At 40.4% G+C, this 24,110-nt stretch overlaps 1 protein-coding gene across 1 annotated transcript in view; it reads right to left on the bottom strand.

Annotated features, from left to right (window-relative positions):
* sdk2b (sidekick cell adhesion molecule 2b) overlaps window positions 1–24,110 on the bottom strand; it is a 463,183-nt gene that overhangs the window by 98,561 nt on the left and 340,512 nt on the right. Inside the window, exon 5 of the mRNA XM_037691533.1 lies at window positions 4,443–4,576. Within this exon, the coding sequence (XP_037547461.1) occupies window positions 4,443–4,576 (134 nt within the window). The remainder of the gene's footprint in view (window positions 1–4,442; window positions 4,577–24,110) is intronic.

Raw genomic sequence — 24,110 nt, 5'->3', positions numbered from 1 at the left:
ATATATATATATATATATATATATATATATATATATATATATATATACACACAAGTATAAAGAAAAGATCTAAAGTTACACCAAATTTGTTCTTTTTACAGATCATAAGAAGAAAATAAAGGAAAAGTTTTTAGGTAGACCCTTCTGAAGCGGACTTATTGATAAAACCAGATCTGATGGGGGCACTGCATCGTGAGGCAGCTGGTTGTTTGAGGGGACGTTTTTAAGTGTTCTACAAATTTAATTTCAGCTCACTGCGCTCTCTAGGTGCTCACTGATATGAAATATTGAAACTGACCAGGGAACACGGGTTCTGACCGATAGATGAGACAGAGGACAGACTGCATAGAACATTTCACCCAAAACATAAAGAGAAAAATCCTGTTTAACCACCACAAAGAGGTGAACTGTCAGCTCTGTATATTTTACATGCAGTATTTTAAATTTGCACTAAATGTGCAAACTAGTTTCCATCTGAAGGAATGTGTGTGTGTGTTGAGCATCAGAAAGAGCCCGTGGTTGTGTGCAGCTTGAGACGTGTCATGTCTGTGATAAACTCGCAGTGATCTGTCAATCCCATCATGCACTGGGACTGAGCTCGTGGCTGCACATGTCAGATGTTGCTACGGGGGCTGTCATGACTCAATAATACCAATCTCGGTTTTATGCACGCCTTGATCTACGCTCAAATCACACACACACCTGAGAGGGAGCCAATGATTGACTGCTTGTCACCTGGAACACACTTGATCCGACATACCTTTAAAGTACGTCAAAACATTTGTACGCTTCAAAGTGACGTTAGAAATATGTTAACTTGGCCATTTTTGAAGCCTGGTTGAACATCACTATTGACCCCACATGGGTGAGTACAGAGTCAGGATTTTAGTATAAAGATGAGGTGTCTAAAGACGGTTCTATACTTGTCTTACTAGCAATATCTTTTGAAATATAATTGTTCAGTTTATTTTGGTATAATTCCTGGCTGAAAGCAGCTCATGCTCACAAAGAAAAAAACTGACTTGAGCTCTCAGGCAGCCATTGTTTGAGTTTTAGGTGTTTTGTTTGCAGGCATCATTAGAAAAGGTCAGGTGTTGCATTTTTCAACGTTCTATAAATGCTCATCAAATCTCGTCTCAATAGCAGTCGTGAGCCGCTCAAAGCAGCTGTCAAATTCTCTGAACTGATGTTGCTGAAAGGGGGAGGAAAATGAAAGAAAAGACTAACTCTCTGCTTCTTCAGCTTGAGGTGTAATTAAAAAAGTCTGATAATGAGAATGAGGGGGTGAAATTGAAGTTGAAGTTCTCAGAGTTCTGAGGACAGACTATTCAAAGCCTGTTTAAGTGTTAAACAGTAAAAGGGAGGGTTTTTTTTGGAGATACTGGGCAGAAGCTGCACAAAAATTAAATTATGGAAGGAAATCTTTTTCTGCACCTTCGACGCTAAGTTTGCAATGGACATCTTGAAATGAGTGATGCATTTTGGTGAGATTAAGCGTCAAATAAACAAAAAAGGTTCATAATGAGGTAAAACACAGTCAACGATGAAGGTGGATTGATCATTGTTGGGGCCTTTTCCCCACTCGTGAAAAATGTGTTACTGGTTTAAGTAAAAACGGAGTGAGTTACAAACCAAAGGATTCTTAAACAAAGTAAAATAAAATCTTCCCTTTTAGCTTTTTTGAAGCAAACACAGTGGAAGCTTCACCAAACAGGAAGGGAAACTCTTAGCTGTCAAAGGCTACATAAACTCACCACTAACAGGTGTTAAATGAACTGATAAAGCTTTTGTTTTACAATCGTTTTCATTGTTTTTTGGAAAGCTTAAACATGTAAAAAGAGAAATTTAAGACGATAAAAAAAACATATTTTTTTAGTATATGCCATGTGGAACCAAGACAAGATCAGCCTTTACTAGCTTAGGCTGTCACAGAACTTTTTACATTTTGACGCTAGGGTGCAGAATTTTAATGCTAATGCATGCGCAGGACACTAGATATTACAATTCAGTAACACAAATGAGTCGGACATCCAACTAGAACAAGATGCTTTTTCCCCACTGCATGTAGTGTCATGAAATCTTACTTAGTTCCAGTTCACAACGCATAAAGATATTTTTCAACAGACTCAGTGTAATAAAGCTACTTTAATCCCTAATGGTTGACCTTGTTTCATATTAAATACACAATAAATTCATTTTTAGCCTTTTATTCTAGTTTTGATGACCGTACTTGCCGCCGTACATGTTGCCACGTCGGATAAGTCGCATCTATTATATGTCATCGCTGACGCATCACGTTTGTTACGCGTCATTGCTGATCGATTGGCTGCCAAATGGCGGCCGCGGGAGCGTGCATGGGAGGAGAAGAATTTAACAAGAATAAGATTTAAAAACAATTGTTTGTTTGCTCAAAATTATAGCAAAGGTGTGTCAGTTTAACTTTTCCTTAATAATTGCACTTTGACGTTCAAATCAGCTGCAGTTCAAAAATAAATTTGCGGAAGCGGGAGCACGCAGAGGGAGGACTCGCTGTGCATTTTTTCAAAATTTAACCAGATAACCACCTAAAAACAATTATTTATTTGCTCGACATTATAATAAAGGTGTGCCTCAGTTGAACTTTTCCTTAATAAATGCACTTTAATTGTCAAAGCAGCTGCATTTCGCATGGGCAGCGCAATGAAATGCAGCTGATCGTTTGCTTCAGGAGTTCCGGAGCGAGACGAAGGTAGCTTTGTATGGCAAGCCGATTGTTTCATTAATAGCCACTTTTACCTATTAATGAGATACTTGGCTTGTCAAATTAGTTGAGGGCCCTCTAGCGGCTGAAAATGGTAGTGTTCAATAATTCTCATGTCAGAATGAATGAAATCATCAGATCTCAGACAAAAATTGGGTTAAAAATATGGAGAAAAATGTAAATAAGTGGCTTCGACGGATAAGTTGCAGGGCATGCAAATTTATGCAAAACAGTGCGACTTATACGGCAAAAAGTACGGTATTTGTATACTTTCTTAATAACTTGTTCTATGCTGGAATATTGGCTTTATATCGGTCTTTGGTGTTCTTAAAATATTAAAATATCATAATTAAATCACTTTTATACCCTGTACCTTACTTCCTTTGTATTCACCAAGCTTCAGACATGCACATGCGGAGCCAAAAAAAAGCCTAATCTGAAATGCACCGTCAGAAGCATCACTGCACAGATACACACAAACAGATAAATGTGCTCCTACAGTAAAATGTGAAACCTCACATATGGAGCATATGGGGAATATTAATGGAAATGCATGGCACGTTTTCATCAGAACTGCAGAGTGGAGACCCCCCGTCTGGCTCTCCACATGCTGACTTTGGTGTGTTTGCATGTGTGTGTTCTAGCACTTGTATAATCAACTCTGCCATCGTTCTCAACATGTGCCACGGGCTATTTCTGCTCGCTCGTGTTGTCAACTGTAATATCTTACCCTCGCCCTCCTCATTCACTTTCATAATGAACTCCAGTCTAGCATGTCATAAGCCCCTGTCTGTTAGATTTCCTCTTTCGTTTTACCCCTGTTGAGCTGAGGCCGGCTAGATTGCTTCGATTTGTGGATCTCCCACTTTTGCTGAATTTGAAGAACTACTTGGTGCTAAAACAATTTGTTCGGGCTTTCTTTTATTGTGCATGTGTGTCTGGCGGGTAAGTATTTATGCACTAATATTGAAATTTCTTACATACACCTTTGTAAAGCTAATATTACCATGCATGTGGGTGAATTTAACAATGTTTTAGGTTTGCATGGATAGAAAAGTGAAGAATACAAAATTTATTATTGTAATTTCTGGACTTTTGAGTGCACCTGAATCTAAGACGCATCCACTAATTAAATAAAAAATATGCACATATATTGTGTCCACGTTGTAACGAGATATTTACACAAAGATTTTTTTTAAACTTTTAATTAAATACGTATTGGTAACATCCACAAATACGTACAGTAAATGTTTTTTTTTTTTTTCTGAACAGTGCCTGTAACACATCTGGTTTAAAAAAAAAAAAAAAAAAAGAAAAATCCAGTACCCTGCATGCATAAAGCTCGTTAGCCCGTCAAAAAAAACAAACATCCCATACATTAGCCGCAGTATTGTATAAGCCGCAGGGTTTAAAGCGTGTGAAAAAAGTAGCGGCTTATAGTCCGGAAATTACGGTAATTAAAGATGCGAGTTTTTAAAATTTGTTATTTTGGTGCCCCTCATCCTATTTTTTTTATTTTTATTTTAGTGTGTCACAAATAGTTTTTTTAACAATAGCTAGAAAAAAAATCACAACGAACGTGACTTGAATGTGATAATATGCAACAAGATACATGATTAATTAAAAAAATTCAAACTGATCAGCTTTTGACGTGCTGCGACGTTGCATTGCATTCTGGGTCAGCATAAATGTGGCTACTTACTCTCCACTGACAGGGTGATGGGCTGGCTGGTCTTGTTCTCTCCGTTCTTGTCGTTTACCGCCTGCACATAATATCGCCCTGCATCTGGCGCCACCGTGGACAAGATAACCAGGGTGTTGTCCAGAGTGATGGCACTGAGGAAGAAACACGGAAAACAATTTGAACAAGCTGCGTTTAAAATGACATTAAGGGATGATGTGTTACATTTTTTAATGTAGGCAATCTAGGAAACTCTGACAAAATACAAAGCGGCATTTCTTCAAGGTTTGCATGCCACCAGTCACCATGCAAAACCCAGAGTAATATAACTGTTCTGGAAACGTGTTGATAACGACTCTCAGCTACTACCACACTATAATTTATCTGTAAAAATGACTATTACAGCCAGTTATGAGTTTATTAACGTCAGATGTGGTGGCCATCTTGAATTGATTTACTCAAAAAGTGAATCAGGTGTAGATGTAGAGCCAACGATTACTTTACGAGTTTCATTAAAATATGTTCAGTAAAATATTTTGCTAACATACAAACAAGGATTAACTCTAACTAGGCCTGTCCCGATAAACGATAAATAAATTAATCACATGATAAATTAAAATGATCAACCTCATTTTAATTTATCGGCTTTATCGTTTCTTCGTGTCTCTCTTTCTACTGAAGACACTGGATGACAAAAGGTTCAACTCCGGTTCTCTTCATCGACTCCTCCCTTTCTCTTTTAAATCCATTTTAACCGTCCAAAATCGTGTTTTTGGATCGTTAAAAGCAGCTAAGCTGAGAAGCTAAGCTACGAGCTATGCTAACAGGCCAACCTCAGGGGAAAAAAAACCTCTGTCTTGTCAAAACTCCAAAATTCACGGTTGAAACCCGTGCCTTTGTCTAAAAAGTTTTTTCTCTGCAAAAAGAAGCTGAGAGCTTGTTTACTGATTTTTTAATTAAAAGCTTTGTTTGACAAATGCTATTGCTAAAGAGCTCAAACCACACCGAGCATCCACCATTTTGAGAACCGAAGAGAGACAGCCCATGTCACATCAAGGGGCCTCCCTCCCATTTTTCTTAAAGAGACACGCTGCTCGCTCCCTCACTATCCATCCTACAGTTCAATCAGTCATACTGCCCTCCGGTGGTCAAACAAAGATACTACACGCAAAACAAATTAAACATTTCTTCCTAAATTTGACAATAATGACTAATTATTGCCAAATTTCAAACAATATTATCGTTTATCGCAATAATTTCTGAGACAATGGCCCAGCAAAATTTGTTATCATGACAGGCGTAACTCCAACAGTTAATATTAAAGTTTTAATCAAACTTCTTGTGCGATGAATAGAACTTTGAACTTTGTGCGAAAAAGTCTCAGCTCCATCCACACCAAAGTTTTACACAGTACTGTACAGTACTGTATATGTAAAATGGGGAGAGGTGGCACAGAGGTCAGAGAAGGTGGGCCTGTGCTCGGAAGGTCACCGGTTCAACTTCCCGGATCGAAAACATCAAAATGTGGGTGTGAAAGGTGAAACACCCACACCTGCCTCCACCCTTTTTTGCCCCACTCTGGACCCTTGAGCAAGGCCCTCAACACCCACCATCTGCTGCCCTGGGCGCCCTGGATGGCAGCTCTCTGCTCCACACAGAGGGCTGTGGTAGCGTCAGGAAGAGCATCCGGCGTAAAAATGCGATTTAGTTCCCTGAAGAAGGGAGCAGCCGAAAGAAGGGAAAAAGTAAAATGATAGAACCGTAGCCGTTTTTGTGTTTCTACTATCAGTTGCCTGTGGCAGCCATCTTAAACTGGATTGTTTTCACAATGTAATCAGTTGTAGATTCAATGATTTAAATCTATTTGTAATAATTTAATCAGAGATGCTGTTTAATCTGTTGGTGCTCAGAGTGTGTGTTGGGGATCAGTCTCAGCTACTACATTAAATTCTAGTTCAATAGCTGTTAGATTATTGTAGTTATATCCATTTTTGATTTTGTAGATCATTGGCTGTAACAGCCATCTTGAAGCTGATTGACTCCAAACGTTATAAGAGTTGTAGAGTGATTGTTTCTGCTCAGTGTCTCATGAGATATTTTGCTGTTAGACAGACGGACAAACACACACAAACAGATCATTACATGATCCTCTGCCTTTCATGGCAATGGCAAAAAATAATAATAAAAAATCAATATCAAAGGAGAAAAAAATAACTTGAAAATTAGACATCTTTAAAGACTGTACAGTGTAATTGGAGCTAAATATGCTTAAAGTTTATTCGGGTGTTCACTTGATCCAACAGCAGAGAAGAAGCTCAAACATTTTACCATTTTAATTACACTGTTCAAGCAGCGTTAAGTCGATTGATTTACAACGTGTAAACATTGTGTAAGTGCTGAACGAGCACAGCAAAGATATCGACATCCTCTCTTTTCTCAGAGATGATGTCCTCGCATAATAAGCCTCAATAGTTAATGACCGTTTGTACCTCACTGCTTCCTCTGACCTGCAGATTGGCAGCTAAACGTCTTCAGCTTCGGCTGCTGAAATCAGGCCTGGATGGATAAAGACAGGGTTTCAGCAGGTTTCCTGTAGACTCAAACAAAAAGTTTGTCCTTCTCAAGCATCTTCTTTGACTTGCTTCGTGATGCAGCAGCCCACGACTGTGTTCAGTCAATACGTTTTATTATATGAGCCTTGTTCAAAAGTCTGATACCACGTTTCAACTGGATGCCTTCCTTTAGTCTCGTCTTATCCATCCATGTTCTGAGCAATCCCCGTTTCCTTCTCACACACTGAAGCATACGATGTGGTGAAGCAACAGTTGTTTTTGTTTTGTGGCCATGATTGAAACAATTTTTTCAGCATCTATTCAACACCATATGTTGGTGCTCAGCTTGGAGAGACAAATAATCCCATTTTCTGTGACACTTGCCTTTGAGTTTAAACCGCCCACTGCTGAAGGTGACAACAGCGCAATGATGCTTGTGCTGAAGTTTATGTGTTGGTTTGTACCTTTACCAAATTATTTTATAAACCATTAAACAAATTTGAATTCAACTATCATAGTAATCACTGGCCACCACAGTGAGATACTGTTTTTAATCAGTCTTAGTCTACACATAAATGGTTACACTCCAATGAATTTTACAAATAATGCGTTTAAATTTAGTGTGATAGTAGCCGACAGTCTTTTCCAACACATACTCCAAGAATTAACAGATCGTGTAAGATGGCACATACATCGCTACTTCGTGGTTCGACTTTCACGGACTCACTCGAGCGGTTTTTCCAAAGTAAAATTGTACACAAGAAAAAAAAATTGTACACGATGCACAATTGTCAACTTTAATGTTACTCACGTGACTGGGCCAGTACGGGATACTATACAGTCAAAAGTTAACAAAAAATAATATTTTGGACAGGTGTCACCATTTTGTAGTCTTTTCTCAATAAGCCTATACTGTATCGCCACTCAAAACGACTACCGTATTTTTTGGCCTATAAGTCGCAGTTTTTTGCATAATTTGCACGCCCTGTAACTTATACACCAAAGTGACATATTTATGTTTTTTTCCCATATTTATAAACTGATTTTTGGCTGAGATATGACCGTTTTCATTCATTCTGACGGAAAATATTGAACACTACCATTTTCAGCTATTAGTTGGCATTTGAGCAGTGTAGCATGCCATTGTATCATGTAATAGGTATACCTGACTATTAATGACACAATCGGCTTGCCATAGCCTGCCACAGTCGTCTACCTAGAGCAACCGTCAAACCGTTTTCATTTTGCTGCACCGCCCCGGCGAAATGCAGCTACTTTGACCAGTGAAGTGCATTTATTAAGTAAAAGTTCAACTGAAACACACCTTTGCTATAATTTTGAGCAAACAAATAACTGTTTTTAGGTGGTTATCTTGTTAAATTTTGAAGAAATGGACAGCGAGTCGTCCTCTGCATGTTCACGTTTCCGCGTATCGGCTTTTGAAAATGCAGCTGATTTGACTGTCGAAGTGCATTTGTTAAGTACAAGTTTAACTGAGACACAGCTTTACTATAATTTCAAGCAAACAAAAATTTGTTTTTAAATGTTAATCTTGTTAAATTCTTGTTAAAGTCCTCTTGTGCATGCACCAACGGCCGCCATTTGGCAGCCAATCGATATTTGGCACAACACCAGCCCACATTTCCGGGTTGACAGCAGTGATGCAAAATAGATGCGACGTACACGGCGAAGTGAAGTATTAATGGATTTTCCCACTTTTTTAGACATATTGCGACTTATAGGGCGGTGCAACGTTTACAGCGGAAAATACGGTACATTTCCCAGAAGCCAACAGTGCCCCACCCAGAAGCACCGTTGCTTTCTGCTAAAATGGAGGCAAAGTTTTTATCCGATCCAAAAAAGTTTGGTCCTTATTCATACAGTAACTTCAGCGCCCAACGGATGCAGAGAGCCACATGGAACCGACCAGAACTGGACCTCCAGACTCATGGGTGAATCCGAGTGCGGCCCACGAGGCCTTTCAAGTGAGGAGGCACCACCCGGAAGTCTGGTGTTTTCTCCGGAGCCCACTGGGACTTTTTTCCCCATTCAGATTTAGTCTCGATCACTGGCAATCCGAAGGTCCGGCTCCCTCCAAAAGTGTTTTGGTGCTCAAGGGCTGCAGAGAGCAGACCAGAACCAGAGCAGAACCAGCAGGGTAGGTCTGCCGGACTGGAACCGAGCCGCTGTTTCTGCAGCGCTGGTGAGTATTTTATTTTTTAACTTTATTTTTTGTTGTTTGTTTTATTTTCAGGCTTAAGAGCTTAGAACATCTCGAGCATGTGGGAAGAGTTTATAAAGCCTTAAAATATAAATAAATGCTAAAAAATTAATATAACATCCCTGCTTCGCAAATTTTCACTTATTGTGTGTGTGTGTGTGTGTGTGTGTGGGGGGGGGGGGGTCGGAATGTAGCCCCCGAAATAAAAGAGGGACTACCGTAATGTTGTTTTTAAGTTTGACCAAATAGCTATAACCAATCTCTCAAAACAAGATCTTAATCTACACCTCTGGCATAAAAGGCAAAACATATTTGCATTTTTTTTAAAGGAATTCAAGATCTTTACTTAATTAACATCTCCTGTAAACTTCCTAAAGCTAATATCAGTGCAAACACGATTAGCAATCAACAAAAAAAAGTATTTGATCACCAACTAGGACGCAGTGTCTGGCTCATTTCTTGAAATCTACAGTAACTGTTGTAGGTGTATCACAAAGTACACTTTAGTTTCATTAGTTCTGTTTATCCCAACTTCTCTGCTGAAATACCAGCTCTGTCTGATCAAAGAAACAACACAGCAGGTGAGAAACTAATAGAGAGAAATGGAAATATTACACACACAGAGACACAACCCTTTCTCAGAGAAGCTCCAAATTGTCGCGCAGGACTCCTGCTCCACAAACAACAATACAGCAGCTGCTTCGGCCGCCGCCTCTTACAGCTCAGGATCCATTTTCAGACTGATTGATCTTGAAACACGTGAAAAGTGATCCCCAGTCGCCAGGCTCATTTGGGATTCGCTGCACATGCTGGGACTCAAAACACACGTTCTGGGGGCGGGGGAGGGGGGGGGGCAAACGTCAATGTCTAGCACTTATGATCTGTGGTAAATATTTTATGCGAGCTCGCTGGAGCAGTGACATCCTGGACAAACACCTATAAATTATGAATGTCTTCTGGGATGAAGGAAACACGGAAGTGTCCAACGCACTGAATGAATCCCTGGTGACTTTTTAGGGGACATTCTGAAGTGGTGATGTAATTCAGGCTTAACTTTTCTTAAAACTTTATTTATTTATAAAATTTCAGCAGCAGCTTTAAAAAAAAACAAGTCAAGAATAAATTATAAATCCCTTCAAAAATGACGGTCATCACAGCGTAGAAGACAAAGTCTTTGTTCTTTGACAGCACTGAAACTTACTTTGGAGAGTTTTTTAAAGTAAATAACCAGCCCCCACTTTTATTAAAAGCATAAAGTTTGGCCTTTTTGATCGTCTCACATAATTTTGTGCATTCAGTCAGCGTCAGTCAGAGATTCTTTGTCATTCGCACCTCATGTGGTACATGTGGTGGAGCGAAATTATGTACACAGGGTCCCAGTTACATCCAACAATAAAATGTATAAGAAAAACAGTAATAACATCTAAGATATGAACTAAGAAAAACATCAACTAAATATACACTAAGCACTAATAGCATAAAAACATCACGTCGAACATCAGCACAAACCTGAACACGAGTCCGTGTAAGCAGATGAGAGCACGCATAAACACATCAACATGAAACAAATCAGCAGTAACATGAAACAGATCAGCAGCAACATGATATGGTTTTTCACAGTGATTATTCTGGTTAGAGATTCATGAGTCTAACAGCCTCAGGGTAGAAGCTGTTCCTCAGTCTAGTGGTTCTACACTTAATGCTCCTCAACCTCCTTCCTGAGGGTAGTGGGGCAAAAAGTGTGTGTGCTGGGTGAGTGGGGTCCTTCATGATGCAGGTGGCCCTCTTCCTGCATCTGGAGGTGTAGATGTCTGTGATGGTGGGGAAACTGACTCCAACAGTTTTCTGTGCAGACTTCACCACTCTCTGCAAAGCTTTTCTTTCTGCAGCTGTGCAGCCTCCATGCCACACATTGATGCTGGAGCACAGGATGCTCTCCACTGCACACCTGTAGAAGGAGGTGAGGACTGAGCTTCCCAGACCAGCTCGCCTCAGCCGCCTGAGGAAGTAGAGTCTCTGATGAGCTTTCTTGATCAGGCTGGTGGTGTTGTTGCTCCAGCTGAGGTTGTTATTCATGTGTACACCCAAGTACTTGTAGCTGGAGACCACTTCCACCGCAGATCCTCTTATGTTCAGGGGGGTGTAGGTGTTTTTGTTCCTTGTGAAGTCCACAATCATCTCCTTTGTCTTCTTCACATTGATGTGAAGGTTATTCTCTCTGCACCAGCTCTCCTGACTTCCTCAGTCAGACTTACTCAGACTGAGGAAGTCTCTCGGATGAGAGACGAAACGTTTCTACATTTTTTGTTGATTTGCTTTGTTTTTTTGTTTTTTTTTGACTGTCCAGAGGACCAGATTTAACTTTTTTAGATGTTTCTACCTGGATTATTGAGCATGCATCAGGATACGGATGTAAGAGTTTTTCTGCTCCAGGTGGTTGAGTGCAGTGTGGACCACAGAGGAGATGCCATCCTCTGTTGATCGGTTCTCACGGTATGCATACTGATGAGGGTCCTCGTTGATGTTGATGGTTGTTTTGATGCGAGTCATAACCAGTTTTTCGAAGCATTTAGCGACTATCGGGGTGAGGGCCACTGGCCTATAGTCATTCAGACCAGTCACTGTAGAGCTTTTTGGGACTGGGATGATGGTGGCAGTCTTCAGGCAGGTGGGAACTGTCTCCAGGGTAAGTGAGGTGTTAAAGATGTCTGCCAGCACCTCACAGAGCTGATCAGCACATTCCTTCAACACTTTTTTGGGGATGTTGTCTGGGCCGGTTGCCTTGGGCAGATTAATCCTCGTGAAAGTACTCCTTACTTCGGCAACTAGATGGGAGCAGAGCAGCATGGCATGCGGTTGTGTCATGTAATAGGTAAAAGTGGCTACTAATGACACAATAGGGTGCCATAGCCTGCCACCTTCTTCCAGCTCGCTTGGAACAACCGTCAAATCAGCTTTATTTCACTGCACCACCCCGGCAAAATGCAGCTAATTTGACCACTGAAGTGCATTTATTAAGTAAAAGTTCAACTGAGACACACCTTTCCTATAATGTCGAGCAAATAAATATTTGTTTTAGGTGCTTGTCTTGTTAAATTTCGAAGAATTGCACAGCATTCTTCCTTCTTTTTGTCCTCACAATCTGCGCGCTCTCAGAGCACAGAGGCAGCGAATACTTTTGAAATGCAGCTAATTTGACCATTAAGTCCTTTCATTAAGTAGAAGTTCACCTGAGACACACATTTACTATAAAGTCCAGCAAGCAAATAATTGTTTTAGGTGGTTATCTTGTTAAATTCTTGTTAAAAGTCCTCCTGTGCATGCTCCCGTGGCCACCATTTGGCAGCCAATCAATTTTTGGCACAACACCAGCCCACATTTCCAGGTTGTCAGCGGTGACGCATAATATATGCGATTTATATGGCGAAGAAACATATTTATGTTTTTTTTTCCACTTTATTAGACATATTTGGACTGATGCAACGTATAGGGCGGTGCGACGTGTACGGCAAAAAATATGGTAAATATTGTTCCTCTTCTGCTAAAGCCCCCCCAACCTTCCTCTGGAGTTGTTCAGATGCGACACTGTTGATGGTAACTTGCTTGTCAGACTTGTTGGCTTGTTATGTTATTGTCTCTAACCACTGCTCCACCATTTGCTATGTTATGCTTGTCCTGTTTAGGATCCCAGGTATGTTCTGTGTGTTATTGTTATTTCAGATTAAATGTCTGTTCTTGCACTTTGTGAAATACACATCTAAAAAAAATGTGATTTATACTCCAAAGCGACATATATATGGTTTTGTCCTCTTCATGAGGCATTTTTCGACTGATGTGACCTATACTCCGGAGCGACGTATAGTGCGGAAAATACTGTACGTGCTTTCTCATCTAGTTATCTTTAAAATTTTCACACTACAAAGCAACAGCTTGGGGTGGCTTCCATTTGGAGGTTGAGTGGTTCAATTCCCAGCTCCGAAAGCATTCCAAAGTGTCTTTGGGCACCACCCTGTATCCCCCGCTGCAGAACATGAAGAAGAAGGCACCACGTACAGTAAGTGTTGGCCATTTATTATCCTAAAGGTTTTTAAATGCTGGGACAAATTTCAAAAAGTCACATTTCGAAACAAGAGAATTCCCAATTTTATGACCTACAGTATTTCTAATACTGAAAAAGAAACTAAAGCCTTAATAAGCTTGTCCATGAAGAACGCTTTATGCTTACTTCAAAAAGACATACCCAATAAACCATCTGTCCTCATGTTGTTAAAAGGAAAAGATTAATCTTCAAGTTAAAGAACAGTATGATTCAAAACAGACACTTTTACCTCGAAAGCGACGACGTGTCAATTTTCCCAAAAAGGCCGTTCAAAATCGAGCACAAGTCAAAGTTAGCTTTACCAACATTATCCACGGTAAATTCAGATTATATCACTTATTGAGAGCAAGAGCCATTTTTTTCCCCTTGCTCGCTGATTTTAATACACTCTCCTGCTGAGCATCTCTGCTTCGTTCTGTAATCAGCGCTGGTGCAGTGGGGGTCACACAGAACTTTGTTGCACAGCTTGTTCAGCAGATCTAACTGCTCCCAGAGCTCACTGGGCTTTAGGGATCAAAAGCCAAATTATGCTGGAAGAAAATAAAAGTAAGCCAATTATGGTGAATGGCTTTGCATCAAGAGAGCAGGGAGATAAAGATAAGGGTTTGGTTTAATAAAAATGTTTCTGTTTCAACCAACTTCCTGAATGTTATTTGATTTTTCTTGTCTTCTCTGTATCTTGTACTCTGTCAGGATGCATTCTGGTCATCCTTACTTAAGTCCCCATCCCTCAGTGGTGTTGTGAACAGCTGTTTGAAGCTTGCTTGCAACGATGCCTTACCACGCATACGGCACGGTGCAGGGATTTATCAAGGCACAAAGCAGAGGAATTTGGACGAATCAGATATGTGCAAACATGCCTCAGTCTCTATTGAGTTTTTTATGCTTATCCAAAGATCTCAGAATGCTTTCTGTTCTTGGTTTTTTTTTATTCCAACCCAATTTCCTTTTCCATTACTATGCTACAGAAAGAGCTGCGGTGCACCGGAGAGATGTGCAAGCTGGACAACTGCTTGGAAACAACTCTGCAACTTCTATTGCACCTTTATTTTTATTTATTTTTGCTTACAGCCCAAAAAAAACTGAATCAGTCTCACATGCAATTACCATCCTGGAGATCAAATTATTCACGTTGAGCATCAAAGGTGATTTTCATTGACTTCCAGCCTTGATACTGTGACACTTTCATCAATAAAGATGAGGGGGGTTTATTTTTGATTGAGACAGAGATGAGGGTTTAAATGTTTTATTTGTTACTAGCTGTTTCCCCCCTCTAATTTCAATTATTGCACTTAAATTGAATCTTCTCAAAATTAAATTAACAATGATCCAGACTGCTCTCTTCAATTAAACAAAAAAGACATGGTTCCTGGAATAGATTTGGAAGCAGAGGCCTTATAGGAACACATTTGTCCATCTATTCCAGACACTTATTTCATCAGTCAGGGTGCATATCTTTTTGTGTTAATCCAGTACTGGCACAGTGGGATGGAGCTGGCACGGCTCTAACACACACACACATACAAAGTGGAGTGTTTTGGCATCTGTCGCGTCTGTCCTTCTCCACCGAGCCGTGAGGTGCGTAACCTCGCTCCACAGCCTCAGACCTCCATTACATGCAGACAAATCGCCCCAATTGGCTGATGGCCTTCCCCAGGAGAAAGAGAAGTGGTTGACAGAATTAAGCAGCTCGCCGGGGTGGCTACGATATGAGTCAAACTTCAGGGGAAATGGACAGATGATGGCAGAAGAAAGAAGAGGAGGGAGCGGGTGTGCCCTACTGCTCAGTGGACCTGCGATGAAAAAGCCCCAGCTTCCAGGAGAGATGGAGGAGGGAGAGGAAAAACAGCATGTTTGTCATGAAAACAGCCACTTGTGTTCTCACCGGGGGCATGAACTAGAGATTTGGGTCTTACTGTTCGTTCTCTGCCTCCCTACAGCTTACGGTTCATTGAGTGTTCAGTCAGGCAATGCGAGCGAGTTGATTAATAAAAATTATTATTTTTTTTTTTTAGGAAAAAGTTTGGAGCTATTTCTTTAGCTCAAACATTTGCATGTTCCAGGCTTCTCCAAAGCCAGTGTTGGCCCCCATCACTCAGGGGGACAACTCTGCTACTAAGTAAAGAAAAAAAAAAACAGCCAGAACATGGATGAACTTTGCAGGTTTCTTGATTAATCTATAGGTGCATATTAAGAAAGGAGAAGACTTCCAGTTACTCATGATACAGATGAATGAGTGCATGAGCATGCACAAAGCCTCTGTATCATAGTTCTGGTGGTTTAATAACATGATGGCAGTATGTCAGGTTTCTGGGGGGAAGCTTGTTGGCAAGATATCAAAGACATGCATCCAAGGCTTGGTCATCGAGATTTTGAAGCAGGACTGGTGACGCCAGCCTCATAGGCTACAACCGTGACCAAGACATTGAAGCAACAGTCAGGTTATATGGACGGTTTCTTTGTGTTGAGACGTTTGTTCCTTCATCCAAAGGACTTCATCAGTCCAAGGAGCCACAACAAACTCAGTCCCACAAGCAGCACGCTCACATAGTGGGACAACCAGTTTGATTATGATAAGATGGTTTCTGGGGCCCGCCCTCTACCTCGTCGACTCGTTTGAGGCATCCATGGCCAAAGTGGTTCAAAACATCAAAGTTCATGCTCAGAAATCCAGGTTAAAAAAAAATCCAACAAAGTTAAGTTAGGTCCTCTGGACAGTTTCTTTTTATGTTGTTGAGACGTTTCGTCCTTCATCCAAAGGACTTCATCAGTCCAAGGAGCCACAACAAACTCAGTCCCACAAGCAGCATACTCGCATCGTGGACCAGCCAGATGGTGACGAGATGGTTGTCACCATCTAATTGGTTGGCCCACTATGCTTGTGGGACTGATTTTTTTGTGGCTCCTCAGACTTATGAAGTCTGGAGGACCTGACTTAACTTTGTTGGAAGGGAAAACATTTTCTAAGAGTGTAGCAGTGTTGTGACATTTTTCAGACAAAAGTTTCAAGGACGTTTTCGAAATTTGTTGCAACCCACTGGGCTGCAACATTTACGAGGGGTTGTACAAACCAGAACTGTCCAGATGACCTGACTGAAAAATGTTGGATTGTATACTTGGATTATTGAGCATGGACTTTGTTGTTTTTAACCAGTTTGACAAGACTGTCAACAGGGAAGAAGGCCGGCAATGGAGGAGGGGGCGTACCAAAGAGACCATCTTATCACAAGCAGAACTGGTTTGTTCCACTTTGGAGTAAGCTGTTGGAGGAAGAATCAGTTTTGTTGTGTGTTTCCTTGACTGATGAAGCCTTCCGGACCGAAGGCGAAACGGTTCAGCACAAAAAAAAGAAACTGTCCAGATGACCTGACTGAAAAATGTTGCATTTTAAAAAAATATTAAAAAAACAAACGGAATATTTCCTCATATATAACCCCATTAAATGATGCATCATCATTACTAAAACTCATTTTTGTCACTACTCAGGTCGTCTTCACCAACAGACTTGCAGATCGCTGGGTTCATGATTAATGCTAAGCAGTTGTAGGGAAATGCAGAGGAACTTCTGGGTACTCAGTAGTCCTTGTGACTAATGAGGAATCCATAGCGTACTGACAAGAATAGAGAGTCACAAGCAAAAGCCATTAATTGATCAGAACCCACAGCGAATTACTTAAGCGAACTGCAACGTGAGTGTATGTCCTCCCACCGATTCCTGCAGGTCAAGCTCCTCTGTCTTAACCGATACTTCTACGAGCTTGTTTCAGTGCAACACAAATAAATCCATGGCAGAGTGTCAATAAGAAGTTTCGGGAAGACAAACAACATGTCGTGAATAGTGAATTGTTGTCAGAGAAAAACAGTAAGAGGACAGGTTCTGTTACGTTACATCACCCAGTGGCAAACTCACCCTTGAGCCATCTACAAGTCGGGCAAAATGTGTTTACTGGCAGATGCTCTGTTTATACACCACATTAAGTCCCCAAAATAACAACAAATCTCACAAGCTGAATGGAAAAGACCTTGTCAAAAGGAATCCTACTCAGTAAGAAAAGAAATATATATATATAGCACTAAATAAGTACTTTAGGCTATGCACATTTTTCATCATAATGTAACAAATGCATTATGGCATAGGTACTGGGAATTAAATACTCAGGAAGCGCCCGCACAGAACACATTTTTGAACTTGGAATTTAACAAAAAAAGCTCGTCAGAGACAAGCACCAACAATTGAGAAATTTGCTCAGTTTCTGGGTGTACGGTCCGCGGCAGAACGGGAGTCTCTGCCTCAGCCAAGACCAGCAGCTGCACGGACCACATGGCAGAGAAAAGAGCAGTCACAGTGCCACCGAGACACTCTGCATTGCCAGGAGGAATCTGGCAGCTTGCATGCAAAAAATAGAGCATTCATTAAGTTGCTGTGGGTTTTCTTTACACATTCAGCGCCTGAATGTGCTCACAAGTGAGGGATGGTGGGAGTAGCATATATTTTACCTGGGCTGTTTGAATTTTTTTTGCAGCTTGTGCATGCCTTTTTGCTTTTGCAAAAGCCCATTTGGTTCTAGTAATCTTGTGCAGGTAGGACCGTCTTCAACTATTCCTGCTACTACAGACATACGTGACTAAAATGTGGGAGAAACAAGACAAGCCTGCTTTTTACAGTAGTCCCTCACTTATCGTGGGGGTTATGTTCCAGACACCCCCGCGATAAGTGAAAATCCACAAAGTAGGGACGTTATATTTATTTTAGTATTTATATATATATTAAGGCTTTATAAACCCTTCCCACACTCTTGAAATGTTCTAAACTCTGAAACCTATGTGATTTTAACAACATACGTATATGTACTGTACAGTAATGCAACATTTTACATGGGTACTCACCAGTGAAGATACTACTACAGCTCGAAGGATAAGTTCAGATTCAGGATGATTTGCGACTTTCCTGCCAGTTCTGTGAGCTTAATAGATGGATCGTTTCTTCTGACTTTGCATTGCAAAACTATTTTCACCACATCAGTTTCTCTGCTAGTGTTTGCTCCCTCCATTGCTGTTCTATGAATTTCGGCAGAAAGCAGCAGCCAGAAGCACTGTTGGCTTTTGGGCCATGTAGTTCTTTTGGCTTGCGTCACAGTATATATAGGATTAATAAAATAAAACTACAGTATTTTTCATGGTATAAGTCACAGTTTTTTGAATAAATTAGCACACCTGCAACTTATACAGCGAAGCAACGTATTTATGTTTCCACCCCACATTTAAAACTCAATTTTTGGCTGAGATCTGATGATTTCATTCATTTTGACGTGGAAAATATTGAATACTACCATTTTCAGCAGCTAGAGAGAGGGTGCTCGAGTAATATGGCAAGCCAAGTGTCTCATTAATAGGTAAAAGTGGCTATTAATGAGAGACTTGGCTTGCCAAAGCAGTCACCTTCGTCTCGCTCCGGAACTTCTGGAGCAAACGTCAAATCAGCTGCCTTTTGCCGCGCCGCCCAGGCAAAATGCAGCTGATTTTACCATCAAAGTGCATTTATTAAGTAAAAGTTAAACCGAGACAAACCTTTGCTATAATTTCAAACAAACAAATAATTGTTTATAAGTGTTAATCTTGTTAAATTATTGTTAAAGTCATCCCATGCATGCTCCCACAGCCGCCATTTGGCAGCCATTCGATTTTTGGCACACCATTCCACATTTCCGGGTTGTCAGCGGTGACTCATAACAAATGCGACACATCAGAGGTGATGCATAATAGATGCGACTTATATGGCGAAGTGACATATTTGTTTATTTCCACTTTATTAGACATATTTGGGCTGATGCAACGGCAGTGCAACGTGTATAGTGGCAAGTACGGTACACTTTGCTGCTACAAAGGCGGAAAAATCTTCCCGATCAAACAAAAAGCCAATAATATGCATGTTAAAAAAGAAAAGTCTGAATGAAATGCATAGTAACAGATAACAGTTGTTGTAGTTTGCTACAACAGAGTGAAATTCATCTGTTTGATTATTTTGGGGGTGACCGCTACATGCACTTTATCTGGCAACACCACCCCCTCACATCCCCCACCCAGCCTTTATATTTTCTGCCAGGTGTGATTAAGTAGAACCCAGAGACAAGCAGAAAGATGGACCCCCCGAAGAGTTTGCAAATGAAAGTTATGACACCTGAGGAGGGGTCGCAGGAACAGGGGACAATGAGGGGAGATGGGAGAAGGAGAGCATTTGAAGGTAAGACTGAGACTATATGTGACAGAAAATGATCACTATGATTGGAGTCCATTTCTTCAACCCTCTTCCCACCTCGTTTACTGCTGGTTTTTTGTAACTTGGCTAAGAGTACAGAGCTACAGCTGACACCTGTCCTGCAACCTTACCCAGATTCTGCAGAGAAGTGACAAACCTTGAATGAATTGAAGGCTGAGCATCCCTTAAAGGAATATCAGCAGCTGCCTTTCACACAGATTTTTAGACTAAGGTCACATTTTGTTAAGAAATTACGTTTTAGCTGTTTGGATCAAACCTTGACATTAACATGTTGCACAATCTCTTTCAATTTTGCAATAGCTTGCATAATCTATTAGTGCTTATAGAATATGTATTGAATAACATGCATATACTACGACACCAAATCTCAATTCACTATCTGTAAAATTCACTGAAATATAGCTATTTACGTGCAAGCTAAGGTCGATGAGCTGCAGCAGCCATTTTAAACAGAGTGGACTACAAAAATTAATCGGTTGTACAAGTGAAGCCAATAAATAATTTAAGATAGCTTCATCGAAATCTGTTCAGTGGTTCATAAGATACTTTGTTAACAGGCAAGCAGGTTCAACTTCAGCAGTTAATGCCAAAGTTTTGTTAGTTGTCAGTTGCCCTTGAAATATATGTTACGGTCAATGCTTGACTACTACCACACCAAGTTTTAGTTTAATATTTGTAAAACTGGCTGAGTTACAGCCATTTCTGTTGTTGTTGTTCGGTGCTTCTGGTGGCCATATTGAGGGAAACTGACTCCCAAAGTTAATCAGTTGTAAATGCACACTCAATAAGATATTTCTGAAAGTTTCATAAAAATCAAGTCAGTGATTGGTGAGATATTTTGCTAACAGACAGACAAACACAGCCAAACTCTATAGTTGGAACTAAGCCAAAAGAGCTTTAGTTTTTGGAAAGAGCCTTTGTCAAGGTAACATTTGTGATTCGGTGCTAATCTCTGTGACTTTCCCTCATTTTCCTCTCACTGCAGAGACTTTGATGCCTCCATACAGTAAATGCTACTAGCATGAATCAAATTCAATTAAATGATTATCAATAAGAAAGGCTGCCTGTTATCAACAGTGCTCATTTGCACACTGTGACCTTGGCGGTGTGTACGCGTCTGTCTCTGTGTGTGTGTGTGTGTGTATTAGCATTCTCGTATCTGCAGGGTAGGAAGTGAGGATGAAGAGCGGCGCAGTGGGTGTTATGGTTTTAGATGAAAGGGAGGAAGGGCCCAAATGCACGACACAGGAGGAAGGTCTGAGGAACAAAACACACAGGCTTTACTTAAGCTCATACACAATTAGAAAAATTCAGCAGGCAAACAAAAACACAGGAGGAGGGTGATGCAGGAATCCAGGAAAAAGTGAAAAGATTCACAAAGTAAATGAGCCACAAACTGTGACTGCTGAAAGGCATGGCAGAAGGAGCGCAGGCAGGGAATACAGACACAATGACAGCTGAGAGGGGGAAATGCTGGACTACACACGGTACACGTGGGGGACTAATTGGTAATTGAAACCGAAGTGAGCACAAAAACTATCAAAAACACACAAAAGCTACAAAAACATAAATAAATTTAACCAAGAGATGTCTGGAAATGACTTTCAAAATAAAAGACATCTTTGAACATAAACAAAAGTGGTGAAAGTGGGAAATTTGGTCAAAATAGATTATTTTAAAAAGTTTATTTTGATAGACTTGTGTATCAAACGTGTAACAAAAATCATTTTCAACCAACCAACATTTTAAAAATAATTAGCGGTAAATTCGGTCTAATTGCGAAGAAATAAAATAAAATGTGGAAATGCAGTCAAAGCAGGACTCTTGAGTCACTAATCTGGTTTAGGGCGTTATCTGTTGTTCTTTTATTGTGCGATATGTTTTAAAAGTGAAATGTCTGCTTTTTTTTATATACAAAAACTAATGTCCAATGTTCCTTTAAAATAAACGTGTTTATAACCTGGCTATTTCCTGGTTTATCGATGACCAATTGTAACAAATTGATTAATTTAATTAGCACGTTTATAACGAGCTTTGCTTCTGGGAGTGATGCTACCACCCTTCAGTCTAAGGTCTCATCCACATGGTCTTTTCCAAATAAAATTTTACCCTGTAAACACGATACCAGTACGATGGAAACAGACGATTCAAACGCTGTTGCAACTGAACCAGTGGTGCTTTGACGGTGCCACAATAACAAACCAGAAACAGCAAGACGATGAAGTATGGTGAAGACAAAAACAAAAACAGAGTCCTGTCTGTGGACTAATGAAGTGGACCTTCTCATCCGTCTCACATTCAACTACTGGTACCATGATGGTTTTAACTCTTGGTCAAATGGGACAGCTACAGGCAGAGTATCCAGTGAGGAACGTTTTCCTCATCAATTCGTGGTTTATTATTTATACACGAATGTTAGTCATTTAAAACTACTCTAATTTCTCATGTTTAAATATATATTTAATGTTATTGTAGATTTTTTTTTTTTTGCAACATTTACTTTGCATTTACTGACAGTTCAATTAAACAATAAAAAAAATACTTGGTGTTGATATTTTGTGTAATAAAAACGTGCTTTTCTCAATTCAAGGCAATTTTCTTTGTCACTGAAGAAATACTTCATGCAAAGGTTTTCACTGTAAGTTGAGCAACTGGCAGCTGTAACACAAACATGTATTTTGTCTATATTAGGGTCATAGGTTAGGCAGTAGGGACTACAAGATCATAGTTTTCAAAAAGTTGCATTTAGGCTGTCCACACGAGAATGCAATAGTGGTGTTTAAGGGTTTTCTCACTTGGGGATCTAGTTTTGACATCCGTTTAGTGTAGACGAAAGATTAAAATGATTAAAAAACACAAGCTCGACTACAATAAGAAAGTCAAAACAGGAAGTAATTTACAATTATAAGTATTTATATATTAAAAAAAAAGGACTCCATTGTCGGTGAGCTGGAGAGTTGGTGAGCTGGAGAGTTGGTGAGCTGGAGAGTTGGCTCACGAGAATAGTGAGAGATCACTTCATCCGTCTTAATTTGGAAACTACCCAGGATTTGAGGACTTTCTCTGGCTTAACGCTTCAGTGCTGCCACGGCCATTCACCGCTGAAGAGCTGAGTCACTGAGAGCTTCATAGTTCTGTCAGGGTTCTTTTATTTTATCGCAAAAAGAAGCTTCGTTGGAGAGTTGCTCTGCTTTGAAGTGTTGGAGGCTCCAAGGTAAATCTTGAAGCAGTGAACTTCCTGTTCATGTTTCGTTTGATCTGAATGGTGTCTTCACAGTTGGTTTTGAGGTTCATTTGGTTTTCCTTCACAACTGGATGGAGCGGATTGTGTTTTAAACAGAGCTGTGTGAAACAACCATAAACCCACTGTAAATAAAACAACACTTGGACTGAACTGAACTCTGGTCTGTTGGCTTTATTAGTTTGTTGCTCAGGGATAATTTGCTGTCATGGTTTTGCTTTTTAACCAGTTTCTGTAAAACAAGGTTGTCAGTAAATGTGTGTCAGGGTGCAACTCGGATTTTATTTGTGACACATAAAAATGGCACCCCATCCCTGGACAACAACTATCACTTTTACATGTGAAATGACCGCTGAGTTGCTGTGGCTGTGGTGACTTTCAGAACTCTTAAGATTGAAGGGTGATGACTTTGCTTTAGCCAACTGATCCAAACTAAACCAGTTTATTGAAAAAAAAAAGGCACAATCAAGCCTATAGAACAGGCAATAAATGTAGAAAATTTGTGAAAATAAAAAAGCAAGATCAATCTTTTTGAGAAAAACGCTGCAAAATCCATCAAAGTTCAAGTAAAACAAGTATGAAGACGAACAACGCAACAAAGTAAGGGATGTAAAAGAAGTGTGAGCAGGACTCTGCATGTAAAATGGTTTTAAAAAGTAACCTCAACCTGTAAATGTGCCCAACCCTCCCACACCCCCACCTACACAGCTCACTGTTCGACAAACATAATCCTGCGCTTCACGAGCAGACGAGCTGAAGCAACTAGTCTGCCCACGGCATCGCTCTTCAACGAACGTCTGGACTCTTGTCTCGTAGTGATTCTAGGTCAGAGTGTGATTACTGATGAAGAGGAGCTGATAAAGATTCACTCTCACTGAGGGCAAGGTCACCTCCCACTGCAGAGGAATGCAGATGTGATGAGGTGGGGATTACACACTTGTTAACACACACACACGTACATGAAGCACTCCTTCCTACCTGTCTGACTGCACGCTCATCCATCCATCCATCCATCCATCCAACCTCATGCCTGTTTGATTAGATCTGCCCTTAGCCCGGTCTGATGCTTCATTTTTTTGGCTTTCACACATTTTTTTCATAGTAAAGATGATCCTGGGCTTGGAGAAGGCTTTGCACCATGTTCCTCGAGGTACTCTGTGGGGGGTGCTCTGTGAGTATGGGATTGGGGGCCTGTTGCTGTTCGGTTCCTATACAAGCGGTGCGAGGGTTTGGTTTGCATTGCCAGTAATAAGATAGACTCTTTAAGGGTGGGAGTTGGACTCCACCAGGGCTGCCCAT

The sequence above is a fragment of the Nematolebias whitei genome, chromosome 17 (assembly GCF_014905685.2).
Source record: "Nematolebias whitei isolate Nwh7 chromosome 17, NemWhi1, whole genome shotgun sequence".
In the NCBI taxonomy this organism is placed as follows: domain Eukaryota; kingdom Metazoa; phylum Chordata; class Actinopteri; order Cyprinodontiformes; family Rivulidae; genus Nematolebias; species Nematolebias whitei.
Note: the sequence above shows the minus strand (reverse complement) of the source record. Positions and strands in the feature narration are given on the sequence as shown.